This window comes from Apodemus sylvaticus, chromosome 13 (genome assembly GCF_947179515.1).
Source record: "Apodemus sylvaticus chromosome 13, mApoSyl1.1, whole genome shotgun sequence".
NCBI classification, from domain to species: Eukaryota; Metazoa; Chordata; class Mammalia; order Rodentia; family Muridae; genus Apodemus; species Apodemus sylvaticus.
Genome location: NC_067484.1, coordinates 39559294 through 39578531, shown reverse-complemented (window position 1 = coordinate 39578531; position 19238 = coordinate 39559294). Strand labels below are relative to the sequence as shown.

The 19238-nt window shown below is 44.1% G+C and overlaps 1 protein-coding gene across 1 annotated transcript in view; it reads right to left on the bottom strand.

The window, feature by feature from the left end:
• The window catches only part of Fbn2 (fibrillin 2), a 213492-nt gene extending 194476 nt beyond the window's left edge, over positions 1 to 19016 (bottom strand). The window contains exons 1-5 of the mRNA XM_052155291.1: positions 18766 to 19016; positions 17891 to 17973; positions 12867 to 12965; positions 9725 to 9820; positions 206 to 301 (exon numbers count right to left, since the gene is read on the bottom strand). Of these exons, the coding sequence (XP_052011251.1) occupies positions 206 to 301; positions 9725 to 9820; positions 12867 to 12965; positions 17891 to 17973; positions 18766 to 19016 (625 nt within the window). The remainder of the gene's footprint in view (positions 1 to 205; positions 302 to 9724; positions 9821 to 12866; positions 12966 to 17890; positions 17974 to 18765) is intronic.
• Between the last annotated feature and the right edge of the window lie 222 nt (positions 19017 to 19238).

Genomic DNA, 19238 nt, shown 5'->3' with positions numbered 1-19238 from the left:
ACTGTCATGAAAACCACTGAGAGCCTTGCTGCCCCCAAATCTTACCATTCAATCTACTGGCGCCAAACAATATATATTTCATTAGACCAGTTCTCTTTGGATAGCGAAAACATGCATTCATTGTTATAATAATAAAAACTATAGAATAAACTTTGAAAAGGTAAGCTCCCCGCACCCCCTATCCCGGTCTCTTCTTCCCGCTTACCTCTTTCACACTGTGGCCCGGTGAATCCATAAACACAAGCGCAGCGGTTAGGGCCAATGCAGCGCCCACCATTCTGGCATCCGTTCTCACAGACAGCTGCAGAAACACACACACACACAAAATCACCAAGAGACAGCTTATTATACAGCACCTTTAATCCAAGCACAGCAAGATCCTGCAGTAGCACTACCAGGAAAACATCTTAGATCCAGTCGCTTCTCTGAAACACAAGCAAATGCATCTGATGGGTCAGATGGAGATGCTTCAACAACGCACAGGTCTTATCATCAAGTGAGGACTGTATGTTTTTTTCTGTATCGGCTGGGTCTGATGCTCCCAGAGTCAGAAGATCACTGTTTGCTAGTCTATCACCTTCTCTACTGGGACATAGGAGTAAAATACATTCACATGCCCTTCAAGTGAGGTACATATCAAAAATAAGAATCTTGAGAAGCACAGACATAGGCTGAAGGTGAAGCAACCTTCCTCACCCATCACCACTGCCCACAGCACATGGCGTGACTGCTATCCTCCCGATCAGCGCATGGGAAGAAAGTATTTTTCTTCTTCCTAAAGAATGGCCTCAGGGCTACTTGTTGCAGTGGCACTTTTCATGCAAGGCATGATGTTCTGTGGCTCTGGAGAAGTGTGTCTCCCTGGGAACCATGCCTTCTGCTTCTTTACCCGTAGCACGTTATGTTTCTACACAGCACTTCTGACACACCACTGCATTGAAAACCGAGGCTGGCCAACAGTAAGATGGGGAAACATAAATGTCAGGAAAAGGGGGTATGAAGACCATGAGGGCTGTGAGACAGATGGGGGTGGATAAGAATGTCAAATAGAACAGAAACTTCCCAGAGACCTCTAAGGAGTGTGTAATTCTTGGAACCAACTGCCAGTACTTGAAGGCTCAATTGTAAACAATTACTAGATTTGGATGGAGGATGTCCCAACTGTCCAACACATACTTTACAGAAGAATAACTCTAATTGAATGTGATTAACGAGAATGCAAGGAATTTTCTTTAAATGTATCAAGTGGAAGAAAGTTTAGAGGGCAGCCACTTTCCCAGACATAGCCTCTTGTTACTGTATCAGCCTTTGGAAAAGATACAATCAGGGCGGGGGGGGGGGGGGGGGGGGAGATGGCTCCACCAGAAATGTACCTGCCGTGCAAGTATAAGGACCCAACTTTGGACTTTAGCATCCATACATAAAGTTTGGTGCCCCTATGGCCCTAGCACTGAGGAGTTGGAGACAGACATATCCCAGAGCTCCTGGACCAGCCATCCTAGCTGCATGGTGGCTCCAGCTTCAGCGAGACACCGTCCCAAAGAATTTAAATGATCTAGGAAGGCATTCGACAGTCTCTGTCTTCCAGGTACATGCACATCTGCAACATTCCCTCAAATCCCAAAGACACAAATGGGGAGACTCTGTCTGCCCACTACTGGGACCTATAAGCAAGCAGGAAGCTAGCTTCTTTGAGGTCTCCAAACCCAGACAGGAAGATAGCGCTGATGAAGGTTCAGCTTCTTCTGCAGAGACTGGCCACTTATCCTATAACCCAAGCCTAATCTGTCTGGGTTAGACTAATACGTCCCTATTTCTTCACAGTATGTTTGGAGGTTTAGAAAGTAGAACTGTTGCTCATAAAAATATTTGTGTGGACATCTGACATGAGTTGACACCGAATAACATGACACCAAATAAAATGAGTTAGCAAACAGTTCTTACATTTCCCACGTCAACTTTCTAACACTGTGAATATTGATAATGTCCTGGGTACAGAAATGCTTGGACTCACTGCACTGCAAGCCATTTGCTCCCAATCCTGTCAACCACATAAGAGGAACAGTTAGCCGAGCTTAATTAAGATCATCTCTCTATGCCCTGTGGTTACTGATGCAGCCCTGCCCCGCGGCAGCCCGTCTCAGCACCTTTTCTGCCGCGTCGCCGCCAGGCATATGGTGTAAGGAGCAATGAGTCCTGTCCTCAGTTCCAGCATTTCAACCTCTCTGATCCTCAGCATGCCTGCTCATAACAGTGGGTGGTTCCAGCCCACAGTATTGTGAGAATTAAGTAAATCTGCATGGAAAGCTAAAGGTATAGCTTATTTATATTCCTGGGGTGATTTTTTAAAGGGATGCTGTTTGTTTGTTTGTTGAGATAGGATCTCGCTTTATAGTCCTGCCTAGCCTCAAAATCACAGGAATCTGTCTACCTCTCCTCGCAAGTGCTGAGATTAAGGGCATGCACACCACACGTGGCTTCTTTTTCTGTACTCTTAACCTGCCATTTTATTTTGCTATAGAATACATGTAGAATATATAGAATATAGACACAGGAGACTTGTTATACTGAAAAGAAACGACAAAAGAGAAGCAGAAAGTACAAATGGAGCATGAAAAAGGGTAATTTTCTTCTTTTGAGGGAAGTATGATTCTATAGATTAATACTTTTGTAATAAATGGATCCGGAAATAGTACTTTACAGTCGAAACATTGCTGGAAAGACACTGGAATACATCCACATTCCTCCCATGTAAGAAATACTGGCCACCCCCAAAGAAGAAGCGGGTACCTAGCCCGGGAGCAAAGGGGAGAGCAGGGAGGGCAGAGCGGTGACGCCACAGGAGCAGAAGCTGCTGTCTCAGCTGCCAGCGACCTCGGCAACAAGAACATGGCATCTGCAGCAAGAGCAGCGCTTGGCATCAGCCTGCAGGACAGGACATGCTCACCCACGGGAGGAGCTCATATACCTAAAGAACGATTCATTCAGACCTGTCCCCGGTACCTGCTCGGTGCAAGGCCCCATGACAGGCACCTATTTTCCTGAGCCAGTCTCCTGTACCACTCCAGCTGAGTCTAAAATTGTGGCTGTGACTTCTACAGACACATCAGATAAAAATAGCATTCTCAACCATGTTAAGTTGCTTAAAAGAAGAAATAAACTTCCTTGACACAGGACAGCATAAGATGATACTGTGACTTTTCCTCCAGGGTATCAGGCCTGTCCATTCTCAACCTATTTTCTTCATCCATGTTTCATGCCCCTTTCCCCTTGTCTATACCAAAATGTTGAGGCCACCTAAGGCTCCAGCTTCAAGTATATTTTTATGTATAACATGCTAATTATCATCTATATTAATGATTAAAATACTGTAGCTGAAATTTTAATACAAATGTATCCAACTGATGTCTCTGTCTTGACGTCTGTCCTTTGAACTGTGTTCCCAGGTGATTATACTTGGAAGACCAGCAGATCTCTAGACCTAACACAACAACTGGTCTCCATTAGGTTCTGTCCATCTAGCCTCCCTGTCAGCTGATCCCACATAAAGAAATGTATTATCAGGCAGCCAGACCCCACTGACAATCTTCAATCTGTAATATTTTGCTTCTCCTTTTCTATTCAACCCATCACACCTGGTCCACAAATGACCTCCAAAGCACAACTGTGACCTGTGCTGCCACCATGTCACCAAGTGGTTTGGCTGCCATGGTGGTGGCCTGTGTCCATCCCCTCCTCTGCTTCCTTCCTGTCCCCCTCACAAGCAGTATCAGCATGGCATCCATGGAGACATTGTAAACAATGTTAATCAGATCACAGCAGTTGATGTACTGTCTAGTCTTATGTCAACTTGACCCAAGCTAACGTCATCTGAGGGGAGAAGACCTCAATTGAGAAAATGTCTTCATAAGAGCAGGCTTCAGGGAAGCCTGAAGGATATTTTCATAACTGGTGATCAACAGGGCAGGGCCCAGTCCATGGTGGGTAGTGCTGTGTCTGGGCTAGTGCTCCTAGGTTCTATAAGAAAGCAGGGTGAGCAGGCAGAGAGGGAGGTCAGTAAGCAGAACCTTTTCATGGTCTCTGCATCAGTTACTGCCTCCAAGCTCATGCCTGTTTGAGTTTCTGCCATGATTTCCTTCAGTGATGAATTGTGAGTTGGAAACTTCAGTCAAATAAACCCTTTCTTCCACAAATTGGTTGTGGTGTTTCATTACAGCCACAGAACCCCTAACTGAGACACCTGACTCATTCAAACTGCATTGCTTCCCCATCGTGCTTGGGGGACAGTTCAAGTTTCTTCCCTTGGCCTATTAAGCCAAACCTTCCTGTCCCCCATCTGCCTCCTGTCATTGCCCTTTGTCTCTGTGCCACTCCAGCCAGAGAGATCCTGCCACTCTTTCCACAGCCCATGGAGTCTGTTTCTGCCACAGCATCTCTAAACTTGCTTCTCCTTGTGTCCAGAGCACTATTCCCGCACACTCACAGAGACTGCGACCTGTGTGCAAATTCGCATTCTTCCCATTCTAGACCTTCTTACTACCTAAATTTACACTGGATTACACACAGCTTAGGTTTCTGTTGTTAAAGTAAAACACTGACCAAAACCAACTTGGGGAAAATGGCTTATAGACCCTCACAGTCCATCCTGAAGCACAGCTGGGACAGGAACCTGGAGTCAGGTACCAAAGCAGAGTCCATCAGGGAGCTCTGCTGACTGGCAACATAGGACCGTCTGCCCTGGGGAGTGGCGCTTCCTTCTGCAGTGAGCTGAACCCTTCCTATCAATCACTAATCACTAATTCCCCAAAGATTTACCGACAGCATCGGATGGAGGTAATCCCCCGGCTGAGGTTCCCTCTTCCATGATGAGTCCAGCCTGCACCAAGTTAACAAGAAACTAGCCAGCATAGACTGTCACCTGTTCATTTACCTATCAGTCCTCTTCCTTACTTGTGCCATGCTATGCAGAGGGAAGAACACACAGTGACATTCCTAAAGAGCACTGCTGACATTTTGGGCAATGCTTTAACATAGTTTAAATGTTCTCCTGGCCCTCTCATTACCAAACATCATATTTCAAGTCCTTTTCCTGGTTCTAAATCTGCAATTTGTCATTTCCTTCTTCACTCTCAACACCCTTTCCGTATAAGACAACCTAGAAAAACATATCTTAAACTCTTCCTGTGCCTCCTGTCTACCATCACCTTATGTGCTAGTACTGGATTTATTAGCTAAGGCTTTGCTTGTCCCATAGGTTCTACTGTCCCTGTGACAAAAGCAGACAGAAGACTCCATCCTATGAGACTCAGGAAAGAGCTATTCTCATAGATCCTGACTGGGAACTCAGTGCCTAAAGATTTCCTCCAACTAGAGATCAGTAAAGCTGAGAGCTGGCCAGCTGGGGGTCGGAGCATTCTTCTGCAAGGGGGGGCTTTTCACTCCATAGCTGCTGCTTTGTGTGTTAGAGACAGACAAGACGCCCTCCGATTTTTCTATACACCGCAAGTATGCCTGGGTCCTGAATCCAGGCTGAAAACAACCAGGGCAAGGACAGCCCTAAGAAGTGCTGTAAACAATCACTTGATGCTCTGCTCTGCTCAATGGTCCTAAAGAAAAGGCCATGTTCTCCCTTTCAGAGCAGAAAGCTGAATTAGGAAAAACACCTGTGTCTTTCATCTGCTTAGACATGCTAAGACAGTCAGTACTGGGTAACAAAAGACAAAAGGGAATTCATTGGAACGCCTTCCAGGTGTCCCCCTTGGTCTCCCTCTCCAGAGCCTGCTCCTGTCCTGAGCAATCATGAGGAAAGCAGGTGCCTGTCTGAGAACCCAGTTCATTACCACCACGGGCATCACACCTTCCTCCTGAGTGACCATGAAGAAGGCAGCACCTGCTCCCATTTGCCATTACTGATGTGATATGACTCTGTGGTGCCCTGTGACCTTAATAAAACCTCATTCTTATCTAGCCTGAGGACTATCCACCATTGAAAACACCTCCAGAATAAACATTCATGTTAACCCTCTTTTTTTTCTTTTTCCCTCAATTTTATAATCTACAAGCAAGCATGAAAAATACTCAGGGTAAGTAATTTACCACATGTACCTAGTCTCTAGAGAACTCCAGGATGCTTTTTTTTTTCCTTTGACTTACCACAGCAAGTAGAAAGAGACCAGAAAGACAGGAGGCAACTGAGCAGGAATGGAAGTGAGTAGCAGGAGGGAAACAATGTTCTTTCTCAATTAGAGAGAGAGAGGGGGGCTTGAGGATTCCAGGCAGAAAGGTCAGACACTAAGACCTACAGAGTCCTTATCTCCAGCCAAGGAGTCTTTTCCTTCTTTGCCTTGAGCTGCCACGGACAGTAATTCATCTAGCACCTGAACCTGGGCTTCTGTCAATTTACATAAGCTTATCAGGTCTAGACATGTTAGTGATAGAAGCACAGAGCTGGGGGAAAACTCCTAACTTCAAACGTCTTTCCTCCATAACTGACTGCTGTGCTGCTAAGGATGGGACAGAGGGCCCAGTCTGTTTAGACAAGCCTACCTCTGGACTGCACCCTCATCCCCATAGCCAGTACCTTTGTTCTCTTTCCTGACTCCCCCATCAGCTTGGGGACCTCCAGAAGCCAGGGTTTTCTACAAGGCCAGAAAAAAAGCTTTGTATATACATCAGGGGTGTGGAGGATCCTGGCAGAAGAAAGGGTGTGTGCATGCAGGGGGCAATTGAAAGAGCTGTCATCCCTCGGATAAGATTGACTACACGTGGGCAGGAATAACTCACTCAGAGCCTCTATTTGAATTTCAGGCATGATCCACCTCAACTTATAGCAAGCTGGGTGATACCTTTTTACTTGACATCAGAAACTTCAAAATTATGTCACTGCAATGACTCAAAAATAGAACCAACCAAGTCTTCCCACCCCCGCTACGACCAGATGCCAACCCTTGGGTTACTCACAGCACTTGGGGACCTAAGAGCTGGGAATGGAGTCAAAAGCCATTGAGCACAGTGACCTTCTCCATGGGTTTCTCCCAAGCATATAGAGTGAAAAAATCCTCCCCAGCCTTCCTCTCTGGGACAATTGGTTCCTTGGGGTTTGGCATGTCCTGTCTCTTGGCTTAGAGGCTGCAACAGAAGCCTCTACTATCTATCTCCAGGGAGAAATATCTGCCTAGCCATAAGAGATCAAAACACCCTGATAGGATGGCAGCCAATCCCCTACTCTCCTTACCCTAATGCTAGCCTTCAAGATGACTGAGTGGGAGCTCCCACCTTGATACACCCTCAGAGAGCAGCCACTTCTGAGTCTCTGATCTTCAGTCAGGTGTGCAACCCTGAGTGAGAGTTCACATGCACTGCGATGTAGTGTCACTGATCATCAATGGGAACCACTCATTCCCTGGCGTGGACAAAAAATTGAACATCCAGGAAAGACAGAACACTGAGCTGCTTTTGAGTCTTTGGGAGTAGACCTAAGACTGGGGTTCTGCTAAATAGATTCTGGGCTGGATGTTTAAGGTGAATAACGAAGGGTCCCTGGTTCCTTCCTTTTCCCTTATTGGTCTAGTTTAGATAATGGCGCCAAGCAGGTTCTGCTTGCAATGTATTCTGGGAACAAGAAGCCATCATCACAAGGATCTGGCTTTCTCATCTACCTATGTCCCCCCCCAATTCTCTTTTAGAAACCACGTGGCCACCTTCACATAGTGGCAGTGTCCAGTCTTTGTAACAAAAAACCAAAAACTAAAATATGCATTATCTAATCTTTGAGTTGTTCTATTCCTGCCTTTACCAGAATATAAGCTTTTATTTTCTTGAGATTGTCTTATATCTTTGTAGCATTGTTCAGAAAGAGACAATTACACCCAGAAGACAATATTAAAAATAACTAGAACAACCACAATGCAACACTGCTTCTTACCTATTAGAGAGGTTTTCATTAAAAAAAAAAAAAAGAAGAAAAACAAAGCAACAAGTGTTAACAAGGGAGCCTGGGCCCTTTCACATCATGTCCGGAATAACTCCTGCAGCTGTAATAGAAAACAGTATAGCTCTTTCTCAAACTCTCTAAAACCAGATTCCATTTCTGGGTATATATGCCAATAATGGAAATCAGGACTCAAACAGTTTTATAGACAGACAGACAGAATGAATGAATTCTCCATAGTAATGCAGCCTTTATGCAGAAGGAATTCTGATACATGGTATAACTTGAATAAAATAGTTATTTATCAGGCTAAGTAAGTCAAGGCAATGATAAAAGGACAAATATTGTGCTTGTACGTCCTTCTTATTACACTTCATAAAGTAGCTAAAGCAATCAAAAGTGTAAGGCTGGAAGGATGGCGCGTGCCAGGACTTGGGAGAGCAGGAAATGGGGACAGTGACCTCATAGGCATAGATCTCTAGTTTGACAGCACAGACATCCTGGAGACGGGGATGCCTGCCCTGCAGTGACAGTGGACCAGTGCCCCGAGCTGTAACTCAAAGTGTTGCAGGTGATGAATGCCATGTTATGGGTGTTTATCACAATCAAGAAACATTTTAAACTGCAACAAAAAATCAATAGTGCAATTAAAAGTAGATGCTCACGCACACTTAACATCAGTTCCCCTATGCTAGAAATAGGTTGGGAATTCATAGGGAAGCCATGGAAAGGCTAGGCTCACATGGAATATGAATGAAATAACATGGATGATGTTCCTACATGTTATTCAACCTTCTTTAGTGTTCTTCATATGTACTTAAATTATGCTACTCTTAGCTGAGATAGGTAGTGCAGGACTATGCATCCTAGCTACTAAGGAGGCTGAGGATGGAGGATCACATGTTCTAGGCAAGCTTGGGTCCAGCTGGTGAGGTCACTGATAGCCTGGATAGTTTAGCAAGATCCTGTCTCAAATGATAAAGTAGAAAGAGGATCTAGGCTCTGTCTCAGCTACAGAAAGCCTGGCTATCACTCATGAAGACTTAGATTCAGGTTAAGCACTGCAAACGAAACTAACCCAACAAACAAAAACAGTACAAGCTCTCAGAAAAGTGTCCCAATTTGGCAAACATTAGCCAACTGTATTCCCCAGGGATGAGTGACAGCCCTGGAGCTACAGTTTGCACCCTCATCCAAAGAGGACTATTTCTTGATCAGTTTGTGACCCTCTCCAGTGAAGACAGTTTTATTTATTGGCGTAGGAATGGAGCACAGTGCTCACCTGCTTGCCTGGCAAATACAAGACCGTGGTCTCCATCTCCAGTATGGATGAGTAGCTATGAGCTTTGCTGAAAGCCTCTTTGTTCATTGCAATCGCTAATGTTTTCAAATAATTCCACAGTCCTGTATTCTGCTATTAAATGTCTTTGAACAAATGGCAGTCTGTGACATTAACTCTTGTGGGGTTTTGAATGATTATTCAAATGAGGTTGGCGGGAGAACTGTAGAGAGTTCCAGTATCTTTTAGTATTGTCTTTTTCAGGAACATATCTACGTTTTGTGGCATAAATACCCATGATAAGTACCAAGCTTGATAGCACATCGCTGGTGTCCAGCATTAATATTATAAAGCATAATGAACGAGTTAGAAGAATTCTACCAAGCTGAAGTGTGACCTGTAAAATGACCTCTTCCAATGCCCAACCATGAGACTTGCAAGAACTTATTTTTGACCAATATGAAATGGTCACTCATTCATAGTTTTACAATAGAGTTGTTCTTGGGGTTTCTTACGTTGTCCACAGTAAGTCCCAATGTATCCCTTCTGGCACTGACAGTGGTCGTCTGCACAGGTCCCGCCGTTCATACACCTCACACTACATTGTTGAACTGTGAAAGGCAGTAAGAGAAATACAGGCACCAGTCACAAATTACATCTATGAGCACATACATCTACAAACTACTTGTCTAATCTGATGGCAAATATGTTTTACTGATGGAAATGTTATAATCCAACCAAGTTATTGTTTATCATTAAGTCTACATGTGTGCATATACCTGTTATGACATGTGATTTTTGTGTATATTTAAAATAAACTACAGGCCCAGTGTCAAAGGAAATCACTAGAAGATCTTAGTAGCATAGTTTAGGGCATGCAGGAGACACTAATGTCCACTTAGAAAGCAGTACCTGCTACTAAAGCAGGCCTGCTACTGTAATGGGTTTAAGGTTAGTCCTCATGGAACCTTTCTGTCAGTCAGGAGACAGACAAAATCCAAGGTTAGAATACAAGGTTAGGGTAAATTGTGACTAATTGTCAGGAGAAAGACAGTAAGAAGGAGAACTGTCTAAATTCAGTTAGGAAATTAAATACTGCAACCAGAAAAACCCCACTTTGATATGACTTGTGGGTTGATCTTTGAAAGATGACAATCAGCCAGGCAAGAAGCCACTTCACAGAGATAAGAACACAAACTCTAAAGATCTTAGGATGCTTTTGTGGTCTCCTCAAAGAACTGGTGTAGAATGTGTCTCGGAGAGGCCAGCAAGGCCAGCCAGGTAGGGTGGGCTCCTTGCCCACCAAAGGTTTAGTATGCTCCAATTGCAGATGAAAGGAAAAGATTTCAATGAAAGTGAAGATATTTGATTTTGAAAGAGGAACTGTTCTGTAGAAAAGAAATTTAAAGATGCCAGGTGCAAGGGAGTCTCATGCAAGATGAGGATGTTTTGAACCATACAGAAAGTAAAATGGTGGAGTTGAAATAAATTGCATAGCAGAACCCAAATCCTTAAAGAGTTACATGGAAAAAGGAAAACTGTGGTTGTGTAAGCACTGGGTGGATGACGTGGCCACCTGCTGAGGCAGGAGTACCTGCAGACATGGAGACTGTGGACAGCCATGAATTAAAAGTTTCACATTGGGGGTAAGCTGTACCTGAGGAATGACATCCTAGGTTAACTTCTGGCTATCGAAATGAGTATGTAGTCACACGTGCATGCATGACACACACACACACACACACACACAAAGTGTTTCAGGCAGTGATAAATACTGCTAAAAAGCTTTAGTGAGTTCAAGAAGGATGAAGGTTGGAAGAGTTAGGAAAGTTCCTGATGAAAAGGAATTAGGTGTTCTCTAAAGTCTAAATGAATGTGTGCGTGCGTGCATGCGTGTGTGTGTGTGTGTGTGTGTGTGTGTGTGTGTGTGTATTCCAGACTAAACCCAGCACCATGTATACAGTTTCTTGTCAGGTCTGGGTATTAAGAAGCAATATTGCATTTTGCATTTCTTTTCTTCTTTCTTGAAAGGAGGTCACAAGGGTGGGAGGAGGACTACAAGGTGATTATGATCAGGGTGCTCTGTGCGAAATCCCCCAAATAATCAACCAAAATATTATGTTGAAAAAAAAAGCAGTAGTGCTTTGGTTTATATTTTGTTGTATTGCCAAGGGTGGGTGTGAACAAATCAGGAATTAGACAAAGATGGCACGGAGGGAAGGTCTCTCTGGAAGACAACCTGGCAGGAAGAAGTGTACTCCCGAGGGCGGGCACTCAAAATCTTTGTGCATTTGAATGATAAGCTTCAAATCACTGATAAAACAGAGACTATTGAGAACGGTGGACCCAGAGGCTCTTGCCAAAAGTCCATCAGGAGGCACACACCGGCGTGCATTGTTTGACTCTTACTCCTGGAGCAGACAGGCTCGACATCACCCTTGTTGAACAGAAACTTGTGGAGGGAACTATTAAGATGCTCATCTTAAAAGGCAGATTTAAAGCCCTCGTTTAGACATTGAGCAGGTAAATAAGCAATTATCACTTCTGCCTCACCTAGTGTCATTTCTGTCTTTTCTAGTGTGATCTTAAATACTTACACACAAGGTCAGTCTTGGACTTGGAAGTCTCAAGAGAAAGAGTCATTAAAAAATATACTCTTAGTCTAATGTTATCTTCATGGAATTGTTAAAAATTAGTATGTGTAGCAGTATTTGGTCAGTATTTCAGTAAATATCTGTTGTTCTAAATCTTCTTCTCTTCCCACAGCTAAGGCTAAAATGAGGCTGTACACTAAAGTCAATAAATACAGGTTAGTGTTTGGGGCTACCTACTGTGTCTGCTATAGTCAGTAGATTCAAGTCTGCGTTACTTGTTAGGTGAGCCGGTTAGTTTTTTGTCACTTCAATACAAACTAGTTATCCGGAGATATTGTGTCCATTTGACTGCCCATAGGAAACTGTACAGGGCATTTTCTTGATTGTTGATGTGGAAGAGCCCAACTCACTATGGGCTGTACTACCTAAGCAGAAGGTGGGTTCTGGGTGGTAAAGAAAGTAGATGGGAAAGCCATGCAAACAAGCCAGTAGGCAGCATTCCTCCATGGCCTGTGCTTCAGTTCCTAGCTACAGGTTCCTGCCTCCAGTTCCTATTCTGACTTCCCTTGGGGATAGAAAGCTGCCTGGGTGTTGTAAGATAAAATAAACCCTTTCCTCCCCCAAGTCCTTTCTGGTCATGATGTTTATTATAGCACTAGACATCAAAGTAGTTATTTGATGTCTAGTGCTATAATAGTGATATTATGTGCCTCACTTCCCTCATCTGCAAAGTGGATTCAAATCAGTATCAAATAATGTTGATGAGAGGCATGAAATAATGCAAACAGCACACATAGAACCTTGTGCACACCAAAAGCTCAGGAAGTTAGAGCTATTGCGATGAATGACTTCATAGAACCTTAACTGTTCCACTATCTACACACATTTTCTCTTGATGATTAGGTAACAACTAAGGCACCAAGATGGTCTTAGTTCAAAACTTAACAAAGGCCTGGTTAGTGAGAGCAATCACCAATCTGTATCTTCTTTGAGGAGGACACTTGTCAGTGGCTCACGGGTTTACGGAAAACGCAGCAAATGTAGCCCTGGAGAGGGAACGTACTTGATTTTGCTCCACAGGTTGGAGATATTTGTCCACTGGAACAAGTACACATGTTGGGGCGGGAACAGAATCCATCTCCACAACTGTTCCTGCAAATAGCTGTGGAGAGCACAACACAAGAGGCAATGAGTGTCAGCACTTGCTACAACGCTTCGCAGCCTGGAAACCATATTTTAACGCTGTGGAACGGGGATACAAGGATATGGAATTAATGTTGCAAAACGTCTGACTTTGCAGCAGCAGGAAACAAATTCACCCACTAAAGACATGGCACTAAGTTTTACAATTTCCTTGTGATAATGTACATATGTAACTCTTTTAAATTCTATCATACTAATTAGAGTCCAATTTCTTTAACTTGGTTATCAAGGAAAGTTGCTTTTTTTTTTTTTCATTTTAAACTGAAAACTGTTGAATTCACCGAATTTACTGAAGGAGGAAGTCTAGATCCTTAAGGAGCTGCCCAGAGAGACTGAACAGCTTAGAAAATATAGCTCACTATGTAAGAATGTAAAACTGGTAAAAAACAAAAGACCCCAGGCCCTCATGAGTTGACCAAACATCAGGTTCCCTGCACAGTTCGTCCCGGCTGCCTTCTGCCCTACCCTGTCGTCATCTTTATCCCCGTTCATAATTTCTTTCCTTCCTCTGGTCTTCCGCTACATCATCAATGCAACCTAGTCCATTTCTGCTGTTCCAAAAAAGCCCTTATGACAGGGGTGGGGTGGAAGCTTCCTACAGCTGTGACCCCTAGCGAATAAGAGGGTCATCTGAGCCAAGAATATTAGGTTCACTGACATAGCACATACCACAGATACTCAAAACCTACAGTCAAGTGCTCTGGAATGGGAACTGTCTCCCAAAATTAGCCAGGCCATTAAGGAGCTGAAAGATTTATCTCTCTATCCTCAGTTAAATTCCCTCTTTGAGCACAAAGGTTGTGTGCTGATTTGTTCTGTCTCTGGATGCAGGAAACAGGAGAACAGTCTGGGGATGCCCTGAAACTACATGAAAGTATTTACAGCAACATGCACGTGAATCTAGAGAGAGGTTTCAACACCTTCAAAGAGACCTGGGACCTCTGATAATGTGAGGAACACTCTTTCCAGGAGTAAACCAATTTAGTAACTGCTTTCCTTTCCTAAGATCCCCTTTAGCATCTGTATAATACGACAGTGTTTCAACAAGTTCTCATGAATGAAAACACTGCAAAAATATTATGTTCTTAAGACTTAAAGGGGGGGCAAGAAAATGGCTTCTACCATATAATACTTAAAATGTATTTGTTTCTGATCACTAATTTTTTCAATGATATATGCTCATTAAAATAATTTTATTTCAAAGTCCCTTCTTAGCAGGCAGGAGAATCTAGGCTTAGATGAAGTGGCCTCATTTAGGTCTCAAACCAAAGCAAGGTTAAAGGGAGTGGAGCTTGGACAATTGGTTGTCTGTCAAGGCTTCAGTGCATACTGCAAGAAGGACAGGGGGAAGCAAGACTAATGGACTCCTTCTTCCCTGCATTCATTTCAGTCTGAGGTCTTGTGATGGTTTGTACATGCTCATCCCAGGGAGTGGCACTATTAGGTGTTGGAGGAAGTGTGTCACTGTGGGCATGGGCTTGGCGATCTTCCTCCTAGATATCTGAGCATGCTCAGTTTGTTCCTGGCTTCCTTTGGGTAAAGATGTAGACCCCTCAGCTCCTCCTGCACCCTGCCTGCCTGGATGCTGGCATGCTTCTGCCTTGATGACAATGGACTGAACCTCTGAACCGGTAAGCCAGCCCCAGTTCAATGTGGTCTTTTATAAACCTTGCATTAGTCATGGTGTCTGTTCATAGCACTAAAACACTAACTAAGACAGGTCTCATTATAGGTGCGCCATTTTAACTGAAATTATCAAGCCTAGCACTATTGGAAAGAGTGGCTGACAGGATGTACATTCTAGGAGTGTGGAGATGTTAGGAGAAGATGAATGGGTTGGTATTTAAAATGTGACACATAAGTGCTCAGAGGTTGAGTTCTCACGCTGCCAATGACCTATGGCAAGCACAGGAGTCAAAACTTCTACCGGCTCAGTTTCCTGTTTAGAACATAAATTAAAGGGGTTATATTGAAAGGGTGGCGTTTTTTTTTTTTAGATTTGTTTATTTATTTTATTTACATGAGTACACTGTAGCTGTCTTTTCAGATCTCAAATGCTATGATGCTGAGCCAATCCAAGCCCATTGTTTTTACCAATGATGAGAACACTATAGCATAGTTTGTCCATAAGTAAATGTGCAAGCAACTCTTCTTCCATTATTTCATGTTCTAAGAGATTTTTTTTTTAAAGGAAAGCTAGAAAGTCAGTTTGGAAACAAAGATGGAGACTTGGAAGTACTTCAATGACATCTCAAGCCACAATTAAGAATAACAGCTGGGCATGGTGGCCCAAGCCTGTAATCTCAGCACTTGAATGCCAGAAAGAGAACTTGGGAGTTCAAGGACAACTTGGGCGACACAGTTAGTTCCATCCCAGGGGACTAGCTAGAGACCCTGTCATTAAATACTACTAATTAAATAGTCATAAGGAAAAGTAGAACAGGATCATGAGGCATCACACTTTTAAAATAATAGACATATTTCTTTCGTGTCTTCCTGTGTGAAGCCTGCTAAGAGCCAAACATTAAACTTTGAACCTTGTCCTGCATAGAAAGTACGCAGAGATATCAATGGATGAAAAAATTAACCATTGGTTCTCATATTATTATCATTATTTATAAATTACCTCAGAGTTTGACTTTGCTTCATAATGAAATATAAGTAAATTCAACAAAAAAAATACTTGCTATCAGAAAAAGTCAGTGATTAAAATTTCCTAGTTTTAAATCTGCAATGGTTGTAACTTCCTTAATTCCTCACATGTGACCTTTTTAAGATGTGAAGATATCAGAAATACTGAATTTGATGTAGCTCAAGTTAGGGGAGGCTCATGCAGGAGGGTGGGTGTCACACAGCAAGCACATCCTCTTTGCTGATTTTGTGCCCAACTTTGATCCTCTCAAGTGTGTTAGTTATTTTCCAAAGGTGTCAATAATAAATATTACTTAGCTACACTTGACATAAATATCATACATATTTTCTTGGAAATATAACCTAATGTCAAGGTTTCCCTAATGTAACCCATTAGCACCCAAATATTTCTAGTACAAGAAATGGAGGTGACACTATTGTCTGTGAGGTACTCAGAGTTGACTATCTAAAGAAGGTAACGGTACAATGATAGTCAAAGACCCAGAGCAGCTAAAGTGGACACTCAACGGGCCATAGGTACACTCCTCCTGCAACTATGCTGGAAGACTCTGCTCTCTGGAATTCCCATTCCTTACTGGTCCAATAAAACCTGACTCTTCAGATTTTTCAGTGCGTACCATAAACCTATCCCTTCTCCTCGGCTGCTCTCCAACTCAATAATGGCAGTCACATGCATTACGTTGAGTGAGTCAGACTTTCCACAGGGCCTAAGTCATTCCCAGCTAGTGTGGCAGGCAGGTGTGTGGTGAGTGATGGGAGCTGTTTCCAGAGTCTGGGAGACCTGGCTAGTGTGAGACAGCCACAGCAATGCCCCGGGGACCTGAAGGAGTAAAGCACCTTCTAAAAGTACTTCACATAGGACTTTCCATGTTGGGGATGTTGGGCAGAAGACAAGTGACCATCAGTCTTTTCTTTTTTTTCTTTTCTTTTTTTTTTAAATAAAGCCAAAGCCCTATACATTCATGGAAGGTGTATTTAAAATATTTATGAATCGATCATCTGAAAGGATACAGTGGCTGCTTCCTATATTTGCTTGATTACTAGAGGGTGTAGGATTTTTGAACAGAAGGTAAAGAGAAAACTGATCTTCACAATCAAACTTTAGACTTCTGTCCTTTTAAAGAACAGAAATAGCATTTAGGGTCTGTCTCAAACCCACAAAACCAATAAATACAGAGCTGGAGATACCACCATACCCACAGTACCCTTGGCTGGGGTAGCTTGCCCTTTTGCTGTTCACAGTGACATAATTATCTTTCCGCTAGAGAACCAAGGTCAGTCTAAAGTCCAGATGGACTGTAAATGTATGTGCTGTCTGTGACCTGGCTGTCCTCCAGCATGGACAAATGTGTCTGGGCTACATAAACACACAGGGAAAGGCCTGCCGTACTTCACCTCAGAAGACTGAAATAAGACTCCTCTAGGTCCTTGATCATAACACAAGAAATTAACGAGCGCTCCACTTAGAACTTGGAGACCTGCATATACACACTTTGGAATCTTTAAAAAAAAATACTATGACTGCTAATAATTCCAACCTGTAAATTCTGACACACAGACATTATCATGGTATAAGTGTCATATCTGAGAAGACATGCTGTCCACTATGAGATTTGGTCTGTGGGAATTCTAAGTTTAACTGTCCCCTCACACACACAAAAATGGCAAACAACTTAGATTATTTTCTCTTGAAAACAACAACAAAAAAGCAAAAAAACAAAAAAAAATTCTTTTAACTTTATGTCAATTCAAAAATCTGGGAGAAGACTGCTTTAAAATCGTTGCCATGTGGCTGCTGAGAACAGCCAGGAAATGAGAATACGGTACCAAGACTCAAAACTGGTCTTCTGATGGCCAACCTGAGAGTCCAAGCATGGCCATAGGAACAGTGTGGTCTTCCCTGGAATTTTAATGAAGAGGTGATGCTCAGTTATCCAGGGAATTGTTTGAACACAAAGCCCCCATTTTTTTTTGTTTATTTTTTACACATACATGGTAAAAGAAAGCACCCGCCGACACATCATAAAACCGTTATCGATATCTGCCTCCCAGGTTTCTGTTAATGAAGTCCCAGCTGATGCAGCTTCCTTCCCACCACTGAGCTCTCATTACCAAGGTTGTGTGACCAATGCCTTTGTACAGGCAGCTTAGTGTTCAAACACTGATGTAAGGTCAGCCCTGAAATGGAGCTGAGTTCGCTGCCCTAGACTGTGTGCCCTGCCCAACACTCACGGACAATGCATTGATTTCCTCCTGGGAGCGTCTTCCATCCCGGGCAGCAATAGGAGTGGAATCTAGAACCGCACACGTTGGGCCTGCAGGGGACAAACACGGTAATGCACATGTAAAGATGGGTGCAGCAACACAAAACTGCCTTCGTAAGCAAAGCCAGAGTGAGTAGATTTCGGGACGACCAACAAATCAAAGTTCTGCTTCACATTTTTGGGGTTTGGGAAGCAGATGGGTTAGAAGCTGGAATGGAGGAGGGTATGGAATATCTAAACATGCCCTTTCATCTGCTTTCTTTTTGCTTGCCTTTTTAAACCGGGAAAAGAAAGGAGAAACACATAATTTACTACTATTTTAGCATCCGGATGCTGAGAACAATAGGAACACTCTGTTCAAAAATCCTTGCCCTTGTTCCCATTCCTCCTTGATCAACTTTGTCCCTGGCTCTTAAGTGTCAAGAAAGGCTACTCAGGAGGTGGAGTGCTGGAGCTGGCTATTAGAGAACCAGCAGCATACATCCTCAAACAAAAGGCTCTAGAGCTGCGCCCCCGACGGTGGGGAGCAGGCAGGCTCCGGGGGGCCCCCGGAGCAGGGCAGAGCCATGTCCACTTTTGGTCTGACACCGAGAAACTTTCCCAGAGCCAAAGACGTTGCATATGCTCTGCCATCCTCAACCAAAGGCCGATTTCCCCATAACGAGGCAGCAGAGGCTTTGGGGAGAAAAAGGAGAAAAAGGAGGAGCGCTCCTGGGGCCTCTAAGTGTCCTCAAGGAGAGGACAGCGGCTCTACCCATCAGCAGAACAGTCAGAGAGGGCGTGGAGTAAAGGGCAGGGAAGCCTAGGTCCCCTCCCTAGCCAGCCACCCCGCCGCCCACCTACCCTCGGAGTATTTCCTGCTGTCCTCGCCTGCGGACCCGGCTCGCCACCGCGCCCTCGTCCCGGTACTCAGGCCCCGCGAAGCCACCTTCGGAGCCCGCTACTGCGGGCCGGACCTGTTGCGGGGGCGGCTGGGGCCGGAGCGTCTTTGGTGGTGGAGGCTGGGGCTGGCCATCTGTGCCCTGTGCCCAGAGCGCCACGCAACCCAGCCACACGAAGTAGGGCTGGAGACACAACCGCCGTCGTCTCCCCATCGCCGGCGCCAAGAGCGCACAGAATGAGGCCCGCGGAGAGAGCACTGTGGGAGAACAAATCTGCACCGCTCACAAAAAAATAGAAAGTCAGGGTCTGACCACCCTTCGTCTGCTTGAGGGACTCCCTGGGCTTGCGGTGTCCTGGTATAGCCGGACGCGGCGTCAGCTCCTGACCGACAGCGCGCGGGGCGCGGGATCTAGCGCAGGGGGCAGCGAGGCGCG